This window comes from Oncorhynchus gorbuscha, linkage group LG12 (assembly GCF_021184085.1).
Source record: "Oncorhynchus gorbuscha isolate QuinsamMale2020 ecotype Even-year linkage group LG12, OgorEven_v1.0, whole genome shotgun sequence".
Lineage (NCBI taxonomy): Eukaryota > Metazoa > Chordata > Actinopteri > Salmoniformes > Salmonidae > Oncorhynchus > Oncorhynchus gorbuscha.
The window spans coordinates 13,386,305-13,407,166 of record NC_060184.1 but is presented as its reverse complement, the minus strand read 5'-3'; the positions used below and the strand labels follow the sequence as shown (position 1 = coordinate 13,407,166).

General features: G+C 42.2%; 1 protein-coding gene across 2 annotated transcripts in view; it reads right to left on the bottom strand.

Annotated features, from left to right (window-relative positions):
• Nucleotides 1-20,622, bottom strand: part of lin28b (lin-28 homolog B (C. elegans)) — a 52,388-nt gene extending 31,766 nt beyond the window's left edge. The window contains exons 1-3 of one of the 2 annotated variants that reach the window (XM_046291140.1): nt 20,391-20,622; nt 19,524-19,714; nt 2,227-2,417 (exon numbers count right to left, since the gene is read on the bottom strand). In XM_046291140.1, coding sequence (XP_046147096.1) covers nt 2,227-2,417; nt 19,524-19,714; nt 20,391-20,400 — 392 coding nt within the window. In that variant the 5' untranslated portion in view covers nt 20,401-20,622. The remainder of the gene's footprint in view (nt 1-2,226; nt 2,418-19,523; nt 19,715-20,390) is intronic. The other variant, XM_046291141.1, reaches the window with a different exon arrangement.
• Nucleotides 20,623-20,862: the final 240 nt, after the last annotated feature.

Sequence of the window (20,862 nt, the reverse complement as noted above, 5' to 3'; positions counted from 1 at the left end):
AGTTAGTTTTAACTTTTAAAAAATCAGCTAGAAAAAAAGGCAATAATTGAAAATGGCTGTTTAGCAATGATGAACAAACAACTTGACAGAGTTTGAAGAATTTTAAAAATAATAATGTGCAAATATTGTACAATCCAGGTGTGAAAATATTGTACAATCCAGGTGTGAAAATATTGTACAATCCAGGTGTGAAAAATTGTACAATCCAGGTTTGTAAGTATTGAACAATCCAGGTGTGTAAATATTGTACAATCCAGGTGTGTAAATATTGTTCAATCCAGGTGTGTAAATATTGTACAATCCAGGTGTGTAAATATTGTACAATCCAGGTGTGTAAATATTGTACAATCCAGGTGTGTAAAGCTCTAAGAGATTTTCAGCTGTAATCACTGCCAAAGGGGATTCTAACATGTGTTGATTCCGGGGTGTGAATACTTCCTGTATGTAAATTAGATCTGTATTTAATTTTCAATACATTTGCAAAAATGTCTAAAAACATGTTTTCCATGTCATTATGGGGTATTGTGTGTAGATGGGTGAGAGAAAAAAAATAAGTTGAATCCATTTTGAATTCAGGTTGTAACAACAACATTTGGAATAAGCCAAGGGGTATGAATACTTTCTGAAGGCACTGTCCATCTTACATCCATTGTAGGGAAAGAATTACATAAACCTTGAGATCGCAAACGTTAAAGGCACACAGTTTATTTATTTTTAAATTAAGGAATAATCTGTGATATTTCCTTGTTCAATGGTTCTTTGATGACAGACTGCCATATATTCATTGATTATTTAAGAATAACTTGAGTTGCGTTTATGAATTCGAGAGTAGTTAGGTTACATTTCTCCAGACCCCATTCTTCATCTTACTGCTAGTGGATACACAAACTCCAGATACTTTAATGTACACTGTACAGTGGAACTATGTGAAGTAGCCTCCCACCATGGCAGCCACATATAGCTCCATCCCAGTCTGTCTCTGTGTGTTCACTGCAGCACCAGGTGCTCTGACACATGCAGAGGAGGAACTGCATGTTTTCTCAGTAGAAGAGGGACAGAGAGGTAGAGCACAGATACAGCAACCATCAAACTATTTCAGCGAGTTCCATATAAGCCTTAGGGACTAAACAAGACGTTAAAAATGTTGATGTCGGGAGTCCAGCTCAACACCACAGACAGTATTCAGATATAGTAAAAAAAAAAACTTTCATAATACCTGCAGTAAAATGCATTGAGATTCACAAACCTACCCAGGGACAATTTTAAGATTGTGGAAGGTGATAAATTGACTTTGAATAGAGGGAAAAGTGCCCTATTCAATGCATGACTCAAGCTGAATAACCATGGCAATCGCTATGTACTTAGATCTGTGTTAAATCTACAATCTAGGCCCCCTGATAACTATCCAACTGATGAATGCAGAAACATACAGATTTGTAAGGCTAATACCAACATTTTCTTCCATATTAATACCCATCAACAACAAAAATGTGTTTCGTGTTTGTTTTTTTAAACGGTTGTTTTTTCATCAGTAAAATTTGAGCGTAAATCAACAGATGACTTTTTAAATGTTACCAAAACAGTTTATCCTTTTTAATTATTTGTTGTCCACGTTACTTTAATGTTGGTTTCCAGTAGTAGTAGTGACGGGGGTCTCAATACAGTTACATCTGTATCGTGACTTGCATACAGCACTGAGACACACCCCACCAGACATGCCACCAGGGTTCTTTTCACAGTCCACAGGTCCAGAATAAATTCAAGGAAAAGTACAGTAGTATACAAAGTCATGATGGAATGGAACTCCCTTCCACCTTATATAGCACAAGTGAACAGCAAACCTGGTTTGAAAAACAAAACAACACAGCTCATCGGCTGTACCTATATCCTATATCTTGGTGTTCTTTTTAAATAGTGAGCAAACATGTTTTCAGCACTTATTTCCATGACTGATCAAAACTAATTATATCATGTTATCTCTTGTCGTCAAATCGCAATAGAATTGCAGAATCAAATCGCAAAACATATAGAACCGTGATAATCTCAATCCGTATCATATCGGCACCTAAGTATCGTGATATTATCGTATCGTGACGTCCCTGGTCTTTCCCAAAGTGACAGCCATTTCGCCCATGTCGTTTTAAAAATCCTGCGCAGCAAAGCTCCATCCACAATGTACTTCCTGTCAATCAGAGCCTTCTCAGCATGCTTTGCTCTTGTACTCACCGGTCTCCCTTTGGTTTGCGGTTCTTCTGGGGCGGGACCTTCCCTTTGGGTCTCCTTTCGCTGCCCGCACACGGTCCCCCACCCAGCCCCGTCACCCACAGGGACTCCAGGCCCTTGGAGGACTTCTTAAAGGTGAACTCCACCTGCTCGCCCTCCTTCAGGCTGCGGAAGCCCTCCATCACCAGTTTACTCTGGAGGAAAATAATCAACACACCAGCCCTTTAAGAAATGCTGCCATGGAATTTGAATTATACCGACCAGACCATCCTTTAAAAGATACTGAATTATTACCATGTAATTACAATTACATCCAGACCACCCCTCTTTAGAAACCCTGCACTGTTACAATTAATGATTTTTGGGCCAGCATTTATAGCAAACCTTTGGAATGTCGACTATTTAATTCCAGTCATTGTCAATGTTCATCCTTATCAAGTGACAAAATGTAATTAAATAAAAAAATTGGTAGCTTAGGTGCATCCCTTCCTCATCCCTCCCATTTTAGTTCTCACTTCGACAGTTTCCTTCTGACAGGGAGGGAGGGGGGAGGAATAGGGTTTCGCACCCAATGCTGTCACTTCCCTCTACCCAAGAAATGTCTTTATCAGTTCCATCTAAATGATTCATCTGGTTACTACGTAAACACTGGGCTACATATAAATCAAAGATGTATGATTTGACAACAACATAATATGACTGATATCATGTATCTTTTACGGATCGCACCCGACGCATAACCAAATTTAGCAGGGGGTAACAAACACACACACCATCAAAATGTATACATGCTGTTGGAGTGTCAGAGCCTGCCAGCAGTATGCAGACCAATGAAGAGCTATTCAAACAAGCATGTTGCCACGAGAGTGAGAAAGAGAGGCAATATGATTGTATAAACAGAGTACAGTTGGGAAGAATGGCTACTATTTGGGTTAGCTTTACTAAGTCATTTACCACAGTGCAAATGTTGCTTGTGTTTATCTATGGTAAACAAGTTCAAAAGACAAAATAGGACTATAAACCATTAAAGTTCATGCATATAAAACTATTTGGTCACACTATTTGTATGGTCTGGAGTTTCCATCTGTAGAACCTCTACAGATTGTTAGTTTGATCTGTTGATAAGGAACTGCTTGCTAAGGTTACGGTTAGTATTTGGATAGGGGTTAAGGTTAGGGTTAGTAGATAGTTGGTTGGTTGAAATGTTACTGATAGTCAGTAGAGCACCTACAGATGGACTATCCAAATAAAGTGTCACCAATCATTTCATGTTCATGTTTCATGACAATATAATACATCTGGTCCGATGTATTGCTTTATCTTTGATATAAATATTATTAGTTAAATATTATTTCTGGAAACCAATAGGAAAGACAGAAATAATAGCTGCACTAAAGTTATTACAGTTTATTTCTTCAAAGATGAAATAAGGAATTTCTTTATGAATTAACTCGTTTTTGGAATAGATTTATACGTGTATATTTGCTATAATACATTTAATATTTCACGCAAAATGTTGCTTAGAATTATGAACACAATAAAGCTATTATAGAAGCTTGAATATCTTTATAATGGTGTTTTTATCATCTCACATACTGAAGCTTTCTAAATGGAAAATGTGATATCTACTGACTAATCAACATTCATGATCTACTAATGATTTTAATACATGAAAATCTGTCATTATTATGCCACTAGTAACAGTTACTATCTGTCCTAGATTATATTTAGACAAAAATTCTGATGATATCTAACAATTATTTAAAATCACTACAGTAATATTAATTTAAATGTATTGCTTGGAATAAAAAAAGACAGCAATTCCCCTCAACCAATGAAATTGTACAAGTGGGAGGGGCAAAAAGGCAGCCCAAAGATCCAAGTAAATGATATACTTCAAATCTCTAAACCCCTCATTTATTTCAATATATTTGATTATTTCTAATACACCGAGTTTTCTAAATATATTCACTTTTTCTTTAAATATCTAAAATACCAGTTTGCATCATTTCTAACACTAATTGTTTTCACATAACATAGAAACAAATCCTTCTGTTATACACAGACACATCTTGGGATAACCCATTGGAATCAATCAACGTAAAACTGTATGGTTAATTAAAATACTTACAACACCTGTGTCTCTAAAATTACAATGTCACATTTTACTTAAAGTACTGTAAACTACAAAATATATCTAATCCTACCAATTCATTCAAGGTGGTCAAATCAGCACCGTAGTTCAGAGATTTCACTATGCATGATTATTACTATATATATTATTTTGTCATTATGGTGAGGACAAATCTGTGTGCTTCTTGACAATAAAGACGTGAACATCACTAAAAGACATCACCAACACTACTAACCAAATTACTAAAAGCACTACAAACTCTTTATAAAGAATATTGGTGAAAAACTCCATAACTACGAAAGACAGGGGAATCGACACATCCATCATTTAAACACCCTGTGGTTTCACGAAGGGTGAAAAAGACTCCTCAATCATACATGAATTCACACAATGTATTAATTCATTCATTTATCCCTTCGTTCACTCAAATCATTCCCTGTCTCCTGCTAGCAAGCAGTAGGTGATTAGCTTAGCTCACTCCAGCTAGCTGAAAGTAGGAGACCGTTCTGGATGTTTTGGATATGCTGTGAGGAAAAGGAAAGGATTAGGGATAGAATGAGAGAGACAGCAAGGATTCTACACCTCTATTCAACAGGGCATACACTCACGACAAAACAAGGGATGAGGGAAAGAAACGGACAGAGAATGGAAGAAAAAGGGTGATGTCATGGTGAACTGAATTAATATACATACAAGTTGCTAATGACAACCAAGGTGGGTATTATATGTTCGTTTCAGCTGTAGTGGGTCACTTCAGGAGATGATTATACATTTTGGTACAAATCACAACAGCATTAAAACAAACTAAAACCACAACTTCAAATAGCTAATAAATGATTTCAATCCCAGTGACTTTATGATGTATATATTATTATAAATGTAAACATGTTACAGCCATTTAAAAAATAAAAATTCAGCAGAACTGTTTCTCTCTTTCTTTCAGGCATAATTATGACTAGTCATTGATTCTCTGGCTCAGCCAATCAATGAGAGCCTTCCTCGTCTGCGCCAGTCATCATTTTATGAAAGCAGCATGTGTTTCCGGGTCAAAGTTCAGTGGTCCCCGCATCCCCACCCCCTGAGCCTTCATAACACTGGTCCAGTGATTGTCAGTTAGGAAAGCACACAAGTCCTTTTGTCCACTAGAAATATGTCAACTCACATTTCCTAGATACTTTAATGAATATCTAGTATCTAGAAAATTATAGTAAAGATATACAATTGGCTTTTTATATAACCACAGTATCTCGTGTGTAAAATAATGTGTCAGTAATTACAAATTGCCGCAGGACTTTATTCAAGCTACTCGACTAGGAACTAAATCAGATGAATGAAATTGAGTTATTCCCTAATAAAATAAATTCCGGACAAAGGAATGCATATTATGCCAGATGTGCGTTTGTGTGTGCTTGCATGTACGTACATGCATATATGTGTGTGTGTGTGTGTGTGTGTCTATGTGTGTGTGTTTGCATGCACGTACGTGCACATATGTGTGTGTGTCTGTGTGCGTAAACCTGAAGAATCAGAACCTGCAACCCGAGTGCCCTCCTCTCAGGTGACCTGGCGGGTGTCCTGCCTGGTTTCAGTTTACACACAGAGGTCAAGAGAGGGCATGGTCAGAGGAGAGAAAGAGAGAGAACAAAATGGAGGAGTGGCCTGGAGCAGGGTGGGGGTGTGCTGTGCGAGAGGGAGAAGGGGAGGCGAGAGAGAAATGCCTCTAGCACATTCTGTTCAGCTCCAATGGAGGAGCAACTCCTGATCAGGCCTGGGGGGACCAGGAATGACAAGGAACAAAACTTCCATTTGACCAGGAGCCTAGCAGGTCAGTGCATAACACCCCCCCCCCCCAGGAAGAGGACCCACTGACAGGGAAGAGGCAGGGAACACCACCCTCCCCCAGGAAGAGGACCCACTGACAGGGAAGAGGCAGGGAACACCACCCCCCTCCCCTCCCCCAGGAAGAGGACCCACTGACAGGGAAGAGGCAGGGAACACCACCCCCCCCCCCCCAGGAAGAGGACCCACTGACAGGGAAGAGGCAGGGAACACCACCCCCCCCCTCCCCCAGGAAGAGGACCCACTGACAGGGAAGAGGCAGGGAACACCACCCCCCCTCCCCCAGGAAGAGGACCCACTGACAGGGAAGAGGCAGGGAACACCACCCCCCTCCCCCAGGAAGAGGACCCACTGACAGGGAAGAGGCAGGGAACACACCAACCCCCACACGCCTCCAAAACTGCCTGCCCATTCTGAGTTACCCATGTGCTATGTCTATTTCCACTGACAAATAATAAGGATTTGGACCGAGTGTGTGTGTGTGTTCTGTTTCAGAGTGGTGTTTGTGTGTTCATCTATTTTTCATTGTTAATTTACAAGGAATGCTGAGAAGACATTGTCTTTCACAGCAACCTGGGAGGAGAAAATGATTATGTACTTATTATGCTCATAAGACGACCTCCAGAATGTGTGTGTACATGTGTAGCGTGCATGCGAGTGTGTGCAAACTGCGAAGGAAGCAAATAATAAACCCAGCGCCCTGGATGAAAATAGCCTAACCATCGTCATCACCAGTCGCGGTAATCGATGCAGGAAGTGGAACGAGAAAGGAGCTGTGTGAGGGCTAATTATGGGATGGAGCTGCTGGTCGGAGTGAAGTAGCCTATTGGAAGCAGTGTGTGTGTGTGTGTGTGTGTGTGACGACCATGTGGTGCGGTGCCATTCAGTATCTTTTTACACACAGGAAGTGCTAAGTGGACAAAGCTGGCCCCGATTGTCACAGATGGACGTGACCCAACAGGATGCATATAAAATAAAATAAACATCAAAAGACGAAACCTCACCGCGCTAACATCCCTCGCCCTACTCCGCACGTTTTCATTACAGCCACTAACCCCTGACCTCTACCCAACACCCCCCTAACCTCTACCCAAACCCCCATCAAACATTTAAGAGTGTTCCCATTTCCCCCCTGGCCCCAAATTAACAACATGCTAACCGCTAGCGCACACTGATTATGGAACGGACCATATTTGATCAGAGGGAGGGGGGGGGGGGGTTGGGGAAGAAGTAGATCATTCTGCTATGGGTTCATCAGGACGGAAGGAGGACGGGAAAGAACCAAGGTGAGGTGGCTGGGGAGAAGAAATGAACCAGGGTGAGGTGGCTGGGCAGAAGAAAAGAACCAAGGTGAGGTGGCTGGGGAGAAGAAATGAACCAAGGTGAGGTGGCTGGGGAGAAGAAAAGAACCAAGGTGAGGTGGCTGGGGAGAAGAAAAGAACCAAGGTGAGGTGGCTGGGGAGAAGAAAAGAACCAAGGTGAGGTGGCTGGGGAGAAGAAAAGAACCAAGGTGAGGTGGCTGGGGAGAAGAAAAGAACCAAGGTGAGGTGGCTGGGGAGAAGAAAAGAACCAAGGTGAGGTGGCTGTGGAGAAGAAATGAACCAAGGTGAGGTGGCTGGGGAGAAGAAAAGAACCAATGTGAGGTGGCTGGGGAGAAGAAAAGAACCAAGGTGAGGTGGCTGGGGAGAAGAAATGAACCAAGGTGGGGTGGCTGGGGAGAAGAAATGAACCAAGGTGAGGTGGCTGGGGAGAAGAAATGAACCAAGGTGAGGTGGCTGGGGAGAAGAAAAGAACCAAGGTGAGGTGGCTGGGGAGAAGAAAAGAACCAAGGTGAGGTGGCTGGGGAGAAGAAATGAACCAAGGTGAGGTGGCTGGGGAGAAGAAATGAACCAAGGTGAGGTGGCAAATGGGGGCCCAAGCAAAGGAAAAAAGGTAAGAAGCAGAGGTCAACATTGCAAATAGAGTTGTATTTTTGAACATAAATAAAACAGCAGCCCTGCTTCTTGCATTGCTGTAAAGCTGAGGTACAGTACGGGACTGGAGAGAAGCGCAAAACTGTGGAGAACAATGGTCATAAATGTAGCTAATTAAAAGCACAACTGTCATCAGACCCAACTAAGAAAAAAAAACTAGACGCAAACAAAAATGAACAGTACCATGGCACCTATATATATATATATATGCCATTTAGCAGACGCTTTTATCCAAAGCGACTTACAGTCATGTGTGCATACATTCTACGTATGGGTGGTCCCGTGGATCGAACCCACTACCCTGGCGTTACAAGCGCCATGCTCTACCAACTGAGCTACAGAAGGACCCTTATGGACATTTGACATCTGCCAGAGAAATTGACACTTTTTCAAATGTTTCAAATGTATTTTGATGTATTCTGCTGTTGTCGTTGGTATTAAATGTGAATATTATGAAATGTAACCGACCTTCATGAATTAAAAGAGAAAGGACTGCCCAAAATAAATTCAATAAAAATAATTGTTTCTCAATTGGAACTGAAAACAAACAGGAATGTGATAAAGTTAGATAGTGTTTATTAGGTCACATAACTGAAAACATTTTGCAACAGAAAAGGAAAATGGTGCCTCCCGGGTGGCGCAGCGGTGAAGGGCGCTGTACTGCAGCACCAGCTGTGCCACCAGAGACTCTGGGTTCGCGCCCAGGCTCTGTCGTAACCGGCCGCGACCAGAAGGTCCATGGGGCGACGCACAATTGGCCTAACGTCGTCTGGGTTAGGGAGGGTTTGGCCAGTAGGGATATCCTTGTCTCATCGCGCACCAGCGATGTGGCTGGCCGGGCGCAGTGCACGCTAACTAAGGATGCCAGGTGCACGGTGTTTCCTCCGACACATTGGTGCGGCTTGCTTCCGGGTTGGATGCACGCTGTGTTAAGAAGCAGTGCGGCTTGGTTGGGTTGTGTATCGGAGGACGCATGACTTTCAACCTTCGTCTCTCCCGAGCCCGTACGAGAGTTGTAGCGATGAGACAAGATAGTAGCTACTAACAATTGGATACCACGAAATTGGGGAGAAAAGGGGGTAAAATTCAACAACAACAAAACAAAATTAAAAATAAGAGGAAAATAAGCATCCGTGTTTCAGCCCGTTCTCTTCGGTTTGGTGCCTAATGAAGGGGGCCCCCGTCTAAAAAGACTTTTAATCAAATCAAATTTCCACTTGGGAATAGAGCTAAATATCAAGCTATGGACATAGATTTTCCCCCAATTAAATATACAGTTGAAGTCGGAAGTTTACATACACCTTAGCCAAATACATTTAAACTCAGTTTTTCACAATTCATGACATTTAATCCAAGTAAAAATGCCCGGTCTTAGGTCAGTTAGGATAATAGTAGAGAGAGTGATTTATTGCTGCTTTTATTTCTTTCATCACATTCCCAGTGGTCAGAAGTTGACATACTCAATTAGTATTTGGTAGCATTGCATTACAAATTGTTTAACTTGGGTCAAGCGGTGAATTTTGGCCCATTTCTCTGGACAGAGCTGGTGTAACTGAGTCAGGTTTGTAGGCCTCCTTTCTCACACACGCTTTTTCAGTTCTGCCAACACATTTTCTATACGATTGAGGTCAGGGCTTTGTAGTGGCCACTCCAATATCTTGACTTTGTTGTCCTTAAGCCATTTTGCCACAACTTTGGAAGTATGCTTGGGGTCATTGTCCATTCGGAAGAACCATTTGCGACCAAGCTTTAACTTCCTGACTGAAGTCTTGAGATTTTGCTTCAATATATCCACATCATTTTCCTCCCTCATGATGCCATCTATTTTGTGAAATACACCAGTTCGCCCTGCAGCAAAGCACCCCCACAAGATGATGCTGCCACCCCGGTGCTTCACGGTTGGGACGGTGTTCTTCGGATTGCACGCTTCCCCCGTTTTCCTCCAAACATAACGATGTTCATCACGGACAAACAGTACTAGTTTTGTTTCATCAGACCAGAGGACGTTTCTCCAAAAAGTACGATATGTGTCCCCGTGTGCAGTTGCAAACTGTAGTCTGGCTTTTTTTATGGCGGTTTTGGAGCAGTGGCTTCTTCCTTGCTGAGCAGCCTTTCAGGTTATGTCGATATAGGACTCGTTTTACTGTGGATATACATACTTTTGTACCCGTTTCCTCCAGCATCTTCACACGGTGCTTTGCTGTTGTTCTGGGATTCATTTGTACTTTTTGCACCAAAGTACGTTCATCTCTAGGAGATCGAATGCGGCTGTGTGGTCCCATGGTGTTAATACTTGCATACTATTATTTGTACAGATGAACGTGGTACCTTCAGGCATTTGGAAATTGCTCCCAAGGATGAACCAGACTTGTGGAGGTCTACAATTTTTCCCCTGAGGTCTTGGCTGATTTTCTTTTGATTTTCCTGTGATTTCAAGCAAAGAGGCACTGAGTTTGAAGGTAGGCCTTGAAATATATCCACCGTTACACCTCCAATTGACTCAAATAATGTCAATTAGCCTATCAGAAGCTTCTAAAGCCATGACATAATTTCTGGAATTTCCCAGGCTGTTTAAAAGGCACAGTCAATTTAGTGTATGGAAACTTCTGACCCACTGGAATTGTGATACTGTGAATAAGTGAAATAATCAATCTGTAAACAATTGTTGGAAAAATGTTGTCATGCAAAAAGTAGATGTCCTAACCGACTTGCCAAAACTATAGTTTGTTAACAAGAAATTTGTGGAGTGGTTGAAAAACGAGTTTTAATGACTCCAACCTAAGTGTATGTAAACTTCCGACTTCAACTGTATACGTTTTTAAACACTAAAAGGTTGCTTTTTGACTGGTGATTGAGCCGGTTACATCATGACTGGTTGACAGCGTTAACAATAACAACTTCAGGTCCATGCAGCACACACACATATCGATATTGATTATAATAAAAGAAAGCAGTAAAGACATTCATATATTTCTGAAGAGTATTCTTCAAAAACCACTAGGAAAAGGAAATCAAATGACTGTTAGGACGTCTACAGGTAGCATGCTATCACAACTTTCATTTGGTTTCATTGACAATACTTTGTCTTCATAAAACAAAGTTAAATACCATCGGTTTATAAACTAAGATGGATCAATGTTCACGATTAAAAACTTGGAAATAACCCGAATTAAACCTACTGCTGAATTAATTCAATCTGAGCACATAAAACAAACTTTAGACAGCGACTGGACTTGTATGACAAGAGATGGTTTAGGAAACAAGTTGCCTATTATCAAATCAAATTTCAGAACTATTGAAAAATTACTGGCTTGACCTTTTTACACACAATTATAAAAGCTGTGGTTTTCCTTTCTGTTTAATATTCCTCATTGATCATCTTTAGGCCTTTGGTATATAATTTATTTTCTGTTTCTAAAAAAATAAAACCCACCAGATGGGTTGAGATCATAATCATAAAGGCTTGTGGTCAGTGCTAGCTAAATGCAAGGTGAATGCTAGCTAAATGCTAGCCAAATGCAACGTGAATGCTAGTTAAATGCTAGCTTTGGTTGCATTAAAACAGCATTTAGTACTCAGGTTCAGAAATAAGTAAATGTATGACCAAAACTAATTATCAATGTAAGCCCTGTAAACAAACTATATAAAAGCATTGAGAAAAAGTATACTGTGGCTACTTGCTAACTAAGCTGGGAAATTGAATGGTCTTAACAGTTTGTTGCTCCATTTTCTTTCCATAACTTCAAGGGAAATGCAACTTGACAATGACAAAATAACCAAACCAAGAACTCTAATCTGTTAAAGAGCATTTGATCCAGGGTGTTAGATCATTGAGAACAAAATATAATTTTCATGTGTCCAAATACACATATAAAAAAAATATTATCCTGAAGTAAAAAAAAACTAAAGTAAACATTATTACATTGAAATTCAAAATGTCCCTTTTATACAATTTCACAGAAACATAGCTACATAAAATACACATTCAAATCCACCAAGCTTCTTCAGAAGCAATGCCAAAACCAAACCATCATTGGAGCATCTCTGTGTTCTAGACAATACAAACACAGATCCCCTACTAAAAAATGGAATCTGTCTGTTCTTCAACTTTCCTGTTTGTCATGTCAATAGAAAATCATTGTTACCACCATTTCTAATCTAACTCCCACAATCCATCCTTCCAATTACCAATCACATTCCCCATATATGGACGACCCCTCAAGAGGAAGTCACATGACCTCCCTGCTTTCTTCTTCTGCGTTTTTTTGAAGCGTTGAAGTAAAGAGGGGGGAGGTGAGAAGGAGGATGGTGTGTGGCTGTGGCACTAGAGACAAAGCCTGATACTGGCTATCTAGAGGCAGGGACTGGGGAGGGGTGGCAGGGACTGGGGAGAGGTGGGGCTTGAATGCCAAACGGTGACATGGGTCAGAGGTTAATCTCACTAGGGGCCCATTTTAACCTCTGCTATGCCACAAACACACACGCATGCAGACACACACACACACAACCAAAAATCTCCAAGTGCTCAACTATTATTACGTAGTGGAACAGACAGCAACAGCAGAAAAGGCAACAACTAACCAAAATAAAACACACATGCACTCGTGCAAACACACAATCTTGGAGGTTTCCGATGGAGGAAGGGCCAGTACAGCAGCACACCATGCTCAACGTTTTTAGACTTGATCCCCAGCAGAGGGAGAACAGCAAATCAGGCCCCTTCCCTTTTTTGTCTTTAAACAAATTCCTCTTTTAAAAAGAATGCCTGAGGATGGAACAACCCCCACAAGAGAACACACACACACACACAGGCCTGACTTGAAATCAGTTTTATGACATAGTTGCTACGAAGGGTTGGAACGCTGACACACACACACACACACACACACACACACACACACACACACACACACACACACACACACACACACACACACACACACACACACACACACACACACACACACAAGTAGCGTTTCAGTAAGGTCCGGAACTAGGCTATTATTTTTTTTAAGTTGAAGCTCATTTACTGCATTTCTATACAATTAAAACACTTTAAAATGCTAATTTGGAGAACAGCAAAAACATTATCACCTTGGCTGCTGTAGGTTCATTCACCTCAGTCCATCTACAAACACAGAGCCTATTAGCTGTGCAAGTGTCATGTTATACCCCTGAAAGGGGGGAAATATGAGAAATGTGTAGCATCAGCGACTGTTCAATCAGTTGTAATGATGAATTGGATCAAATCATCAACTCTGTAAATAGATCTCTTTTATCGAATGACAATGTTCACACTTGTATTCCTAGGCATTAGTAATCAAGCGCCGCACAGACAGACATCAAAAGGAGCACACAGATGATCGTATAATCACATTCACAAGAATTATTTCAATCTTATTTATGATTCTATATTAATATCAGCAATGTAGTTGTACAAGCATTTCGCTACACCCATAATAAAATCTGCTAAACACGTGTATGTGACCAATAAAACTGTGATTTGATTTGTCGTGATAAAAGGTGGGTGAAGAGTAAACAAATTCCAGGGGACGATCGAGATCAAATGACAGACCATGTGAAAATCTCATATTGAAACAGATGCTTGATAAAAACTAGTACAAATTCTCTTAGGGGACCCCAAGTTTGGGAACCAGTGTATTAACCTCTCTCTCCTCTGCATGCATTGCAGCCTGCCTCAGCCTCACCACTGAGCACCACATCACCGTCTGTCTCAGTAGCCTGCTCTGTGTAAAGCAAAGTTATGAGAACTTAGTCCCCCCAAAAAATGTGCTCCTGCTGAGGTAGGCTCCATTTAACATTAGCTTCTTACTTCTGGTTGGCTAAGTAACACTAGTCAGATCGCTTCAACGTTACTACATTAGAAGTCCTGCACTTGCTTTTTTATTGAGGGAATATACAGTAGCAGTCAAAAGTTTGGACACCTACTCATTCCGGGGTTTTCTTCATTTTTGATATTTTCTACTTTGAATAATAATGAAGAAAGTAAAAAAGTATAAAATAACACATGGAATCATGTGGTGATGAAAAAAAGTGTTAAAAATCAAACAATATTTTATATTTAAAACTCTTCAAAGTAGCCACCCTTTGCACACTCTTGGCATTCTCTCAACCACCTTCATGATGTAGTCATCTGGAATGCATTTCAATTAACAGGTCTGCATTGTTAAAACTTCATTTGTGGAATTGCTTTCCTTCTTAATGCATTTGAGCCAATCGGTTGTATTGTGACAAGGTAGGGGTGGTATGCAGAAGATAGCCCTGTTTGGTAAAAGATCAAGTCCATAAAATGGCAAGAACGGCTCAAATAAGCAACGAGAAACGACAGTCCATCATTACTTTAAGACATGAAGGTCAGTCAATCCGGAAAATGTCAAAAGTTTCTTCAAGAGCAGTTGCAAACACCATCAAGCGCTGTGATGAAACTGGCTCACGAGGACTGCCACAGGAAAGGAGGACCCAGATGTACCTCTGCTGCAGAGGAAAAGTTCATTAGAGTTACCAGCCTCAGAAATTGCAACTCAAATAAATGCTTCTGAGTTCAAGTAACAAACACATCAACTGCTAAAAGGAGACTGAATGAGTCCGGTCTTCCTGGTCAAATTGCTGCCAAGAAACCACTACTAAAGGACACCAATAAGAAGAAGACTTGCTTGGGCCAAAAAAACACAGGCAATGGACATTAAACCGGTGAAAATCTGTCCATTGGTCTGAGGAGTCCAAATTTTAGATGTTTTGTTCCAATCAGCAAGTCATTGTGAGATGCAGAGTAGGTGAATGGATGATCTCCGCATGTGTGGTTCCCACCGTGAAGCATGGAGGAGGTGGTGTGATGGTGCTTTGCTGGTGACACTGTCCGTGATTTATTTAGAATTTAAGGCACACTTAACCAGCATGGCTGCCACAGCATTTTGCAGCATCACACCTTCCCATCTGGTTTGCGATTAGTGGGACAATCATTAGTTTTTCAACAGGACAATGACCCAACACACCTTCAGGTGGTTACTTTGAAGAATCTTGTTTGGTTACTACATGATTCCATGTGTCATTTCATAGTTTTGATGCTTTCACTATTATTCTACAATGTAAAAATATGAAAAATAAAGAAAAACCCTGGAATGAGTAGGTGTCCAAACTTTTGAATGGTACCGAATATGGGTCAATTTAGCAATGAGGATTTGTCATCCGAAATGGTTATGATAAATTAGGCATTGTTGCAATCTATATTGAACAAAAATAAACGCAACATGCAATAATTTCATAGATTTGACTGAGTTACAGTTCACATGAGGAAATCAGTCAATTTAAATAAATTCATTTGGCCCTAATCTATGGATTTCACTTGACTGGGAATACAGATATGCATCTGTTGGGAACAGATTTTTTTTTTTTACTGAGACTCAGGACTTCGTCACGGTGTTTTCATGCATTCAAATTAACATCGCTAAAATGCAATTGTGTTTGTTATCCGTAGTTTATGCCTGCCCATACCATAACCCTACAATGGAGCGCTCTGTTCACATTAACATCAGCAAACCGCTCACCCACACAAGGCCATACACGTGGTCTGAGGCTGGTTGGAAGTACTGCCAAATTCTCTTAAATGATGTTGGAGCCGGTTTATGGTAGAGAAATTATCTTAAATTCTCTGGCAACCGCTCTGGTGGACATTCCTGCAAAACTTGAGACATCCGTGGCATTGTGTTGTGTGACAAAACTGCACATTTTAGAGTGGTCTTTTATTGGTGCACCTGTGTAATGATCAAGCTGTTTAATCCACTTCTTGATATGCCACACCTGTCAGGTGGATGGATCATCTTGGAAAAGGAGAAATGCTCACTAACAGGGATGTTAACACATTTTTGCACAAAATTTGAGAGAAATAAGATTTTTGTGCACATGCAAAATTTCTGTGATCTTTTATTTCAGCTCATGAAACATAGGTTCAACACTTTACATCTTGCTTTTATATATATTTGTTCAGTGTATATAGGTAAATTCGCACATATTTTTTCCAGTAAGGGCCTCGTGTTCGAAAAATAAAACATTATTAGAGTACTCAACAACAACAAAAATCACGAGTCATCAAACAGTCTAAATGTGTCAAATGCCCATCCCCAACCAGTTGGGGAACTCATTCTCCAAGTCGGTTTTTGTTTGTTTGGGGGGTGTCTGTAAACACGGCAAGAGTTGCGACATGAGATAAACTTCATCAGCTAAGCACGTATGTATCCAACACAAGCACATAAAGGCCATAATTCATAAAGGTCAGGTAAACTGACAGATTATCTCATAAAACAAAACATTTAAGATCTCCTAAACCTGTGTTAACCTCAGACCTTATTTTCAGCATTTATCCCAAAACCCCATTCTTACCCCCATAAGAATGGCCAATGAACCAGAGGTGTACTACAAAGCAGGATCAATGAGTTAGCAAGATACCTTTGATAAGCAAACAGAAATAACTACAGATTTTCTGGTTCATTATAAACAGTAAACCTGGATTTTTGTTTGTCAAATCAGTTAGATGATGCCCATTTCAAGCTTAGTTTTCTGCAATATAAGAAGTTAGAACAGAATATGTTTGCAGGTTCGCTGGTTTACTCCTTGATCCTGTAGCATCCCTTCTGAAGTAGAGAAAGCGGACTCCTTTCAGTTTCTTTTTACTAAAAGCTGCATCTATAAAATAGGAAACATAAATAACACACACTGCATACAGAAGGCTGTGTCGGAGTGTGCCGTTCATTGATAGAGTAGTAGCTGATGAAGAATTACACATGCACACACAGAGGAAGTGATTGGACAGGAACCCCGATGCCTGGGCCCCCCCAGGAAGATCTCTCCAAGGTCAACATGGAAGCAGCTCATTATTTCTGTCTCCCTCTCTCACCAACTCTTTCTCTCTCTTCTCTCCCCCCTCCCAACTCCCTCCCTCCCTCTATCCCCCACAACCCCCCAAAACTTCCTCCCCTCCACTCCACCCCCCCCACTCCCTCCCTCTCCCCCCACCTCCCCAACACCCTCTCTCCCCTCAACTCCCTCCCTCTTTTTCCACCCCAATACCCTCTCTCCCCTTCTCAACTCCCTCCGTCTATCCCCCTCAACTCCCTCCCTCTATCCCCCTCAACTCCCTCCCTCTATCCCCCTCAACTCCCTCCCTCTATCCCCCTCAACTCCCTCTCTCTCCCCCTCAACACCCTCCATCACCCCCAACTCCTTCTCTCCTTTCCCTCCCAAACACCCTCAACTCTCCCCTTCTCAACTCCCCCAACTCAGCCCCTCTCTCTCCCTCCTCAAACCCCCCAACTCCCTCCCTCTCTCCCCCAACACCCTCCCAACTCCTTTTCCACCCAAACACCCTCAACTCCCCCAACTCAGTCCCCTCTCTCCCCCCTCAAACCCCCCCAACTCCCTCCCTCTTTTTCCACCCCAACACACTCTCTCCTCTGAAATCTCCCCTTCTCAACTCCCTCCCTCAACTTCCTCTCCGCCAACTCCCCCCCCCCCCAACTCCCTCTCTCCCCCACAACTCCCCAACTACTCCCTCTCTCAACTCTCCCCTCCAGCTCCCCCCCCCAAATCTCTCCTCAACTCTCCCCCAACCCCACCCTCTCAACTCTCCCCTCCAACCCCCCCCCAGGTCAACTGTAAGTGCTGTTATTGTGAAGTGGAAACGTCTAGGAGCAACATCAGCTTAGCCACGAGGTGGTAGGCCACACAAGCTCACAGAATGGAACAGCCTAGTGCTGAAGTGCATTGCGCTTAAAAATCGTCTGTCCTCGGTTGCAACACTCACTACCGAGTTCCAAACTGCCTCTGGAAGCAACATCAGCACAATAACTGCTCGTCTGGAGCTTCATGAAATGGGTTTCCATGGCCAAGCAGCTGCACACAAGCCTAAGATCACCATACACAATGCCAGGCGTCTGCTGGAGTGGTGTAAAACTCACCGCCATTGTTCTCATGACCAGTGGAAACACATTCTCTGGAATGATGAATCATGCTTCTGTAACCGATGTGAAATGGCTAGCTAGTTAGTGGTGGTGCGCGCTAATAGCGTTTCAATCGGTCCCTGGTTCAAGCCCAGATAGGGGTGAGGGGACGGACTAAAGTCTAAAGTTAAACTGCTACACTTCACCATCTGACAGTCCGACAGACAACTATGGGTTTGGCGGATGCCAGGAGAACGCTACCTGCCCCAATGTATAGTGCCAACTGTAAAGTTTGGTGAAGGAGGAATAATGGTCTGGGGCAGTTTTTCATGGTTCGGGCTAGATCCCTACAGCATACAACTACATTCTAGATGATTCTGTGCTTCCAATTTTGTGGCAATAGGTTGGGGGAAGGCCCTTTCTCGTTTCAGCTTGACAATGCCCCCGTGCACAAAGCGAGATCCATACAGAAATGTTTTTTCAAGATCGGTGTGGAAGAACTTGACTGGCCTGCACCAAGCTCTGACCTCAACCCCTTCCCTCTGGGATGAATTGGAACGCAGACTGCGAGCCAGGCCTAATCGCCCAACATCGGAGCCCAAACTCACTAATGCTCTTGTGGCTGAATGAAAGCAAATCCCTGCAGCAATGTTGTAACATCTAATGGAAAGCCTTCCCAGAAGAGTGGAGGCTGTTATAGCAGCGAGGGGGGGGGGCAATCTCCATACTAATGCCCATGATTTTGGAACGAGATGTTTGACAAGCAGGTATCCACATACACTACCAAAAGTATCTTTCTAAGAAACAGTTGTACGAACACGTGATCAACTGAGTGTTTAACTGTTAGTCTTTTTGCATGGTTTCCAATATGGTGGGCCATCAACCATATTCTCCCTGTCAATGAGGCGATTCAAAAAACTAAACTGTGTCATACAAGCGTTCTACTGTGCAGTTCAAGCGAGAGTGAGGGTTCGGAGAGGGATAGTGCCACTAAGGAAACACCACAGCATGTTGTTGTGTGCCCTGTAACCTACATGGTAGGGAAACAACATGATGATACAAAAGAACACATTTGGACAAATGGTTCATTAAAAGATAAGCTACACATGTTGCAACCAACACTTTGGCCTACAAAAAAAAAGTGACTTTCGCAATAACACGTGATGTTATTGCCAAGCAAGGACAAAGGTTAATACAACTATACAATTGAGTCATTTCTCATTTAGAAATAATTGGCCTAGGCTGCTTGATCAAGCCTACTGACTCCTTGCTTTCCATCAACAGGGTGGAGTAGACTACAGCGTACAGGGTAAAGGACTGCACCAAAGAGGGAGATAGATGCCCAATGCCCATAGCAGAACAATGTCAACCTACACGGGTTCTCTCGTTCGGGGAACTTACTTGGTGAACAAATACGTCCAGAGGGGGATCTACGGGGCTCCCCTCGCTGCTGGTCATTGATATAAATCCGAACCCCATTCGAACATTAAACCACTTGCAGTGGCCTGTTCCTGACAGAAGCTGGGGCCGAATTCGCTCTTCTTGCTCCGTCGACTTGGCTTCGTCTTCTCCGCCACCTTTACCCGCCCCTCCTAAAAGGCATATGAAAGTAGTAAGCTACAGTAGGCTGTGTATTGATAGACGAGTGTGGATGTGGCATATGTATTTAACCTATAGCCGTGCCTGCGCAGTTATTAGGCCTAGTAGTAACCTTTACACAACTTTTATGGAGCCCAGTTGGTTGGAAATCTCCATAGCCTAAGCGATGGGGAATCCCCGCCACTTGACGATGTGATGTTCATCTTTGCTATAATTCGTCTCCACGTAACGATTTTAGCGCATGGTAGAATGATTTGAACATCACGCAAATCGGTGTAAAACAGGATACTTATGGGGCTTCTAACTGCATGGCGCACGGCGATATGCGATTTGATTTGGTCGATTCCTCCTTGCACGTGCATGCTCACTGATGTAACTTCTGGATCATATTTACTTACATCTACTACTGTTAATAACCAGCATTGTATGGAACTCCAAGGGCAGGTGTACACACATGGTTCACCATGCAAGCCCATGTTGGGCACAATACGCTCTTTATCGTTGACAAACAGCTCCAACAAGACCCCAATATGTATTTTCACATGGCAATAATCGTGGGCGGTAGGCTACATAACACGTTATATGTAACAATAGCCCGTCGCAGCCCCCCTCTATACCAAAAAGTAAGGACCATTTTTTTTTTTTTTTTACAAATAATTGGAGAATAACCTTCGGCCATGTTTCCCCGCGGACCTTCTGTTCGAAAGTTCCAATCGAAAAGCTTCCTCTGCGAAAACGGGTTATGATAGTCACCATTAATCCGACATCCTCAATTCCAGCGGTCACAAATTTAGCTCGCATGGTACAGCGTGCTTTCCCTCTTTTGATATTTTGTCATGTCTCTCTCCTTCAGTCCTTTCCTCGTTCAGTCCACTTCGAGCGCTTGCTCTCTCTCTCATTCGCTCGCTTACTGGCTGTGCCTCTGCCAGTACTAGACACGTGACTTTGTCAATTACATGCTTTCTTGCTACTAATTTTACCACTGATCTAGGGACGGTAGAGCAGCGAAGAAAACTGACTCGGAACCGATTAGGTCCAAGTGGTCAGCCGTGTCCTCACAATAACACACCTTTATTAAATAAGGATGCGTTATCTTGCTTCAAATGTAACAACTTCGGCCAAGAGTTGTGTGAAAGGCAAG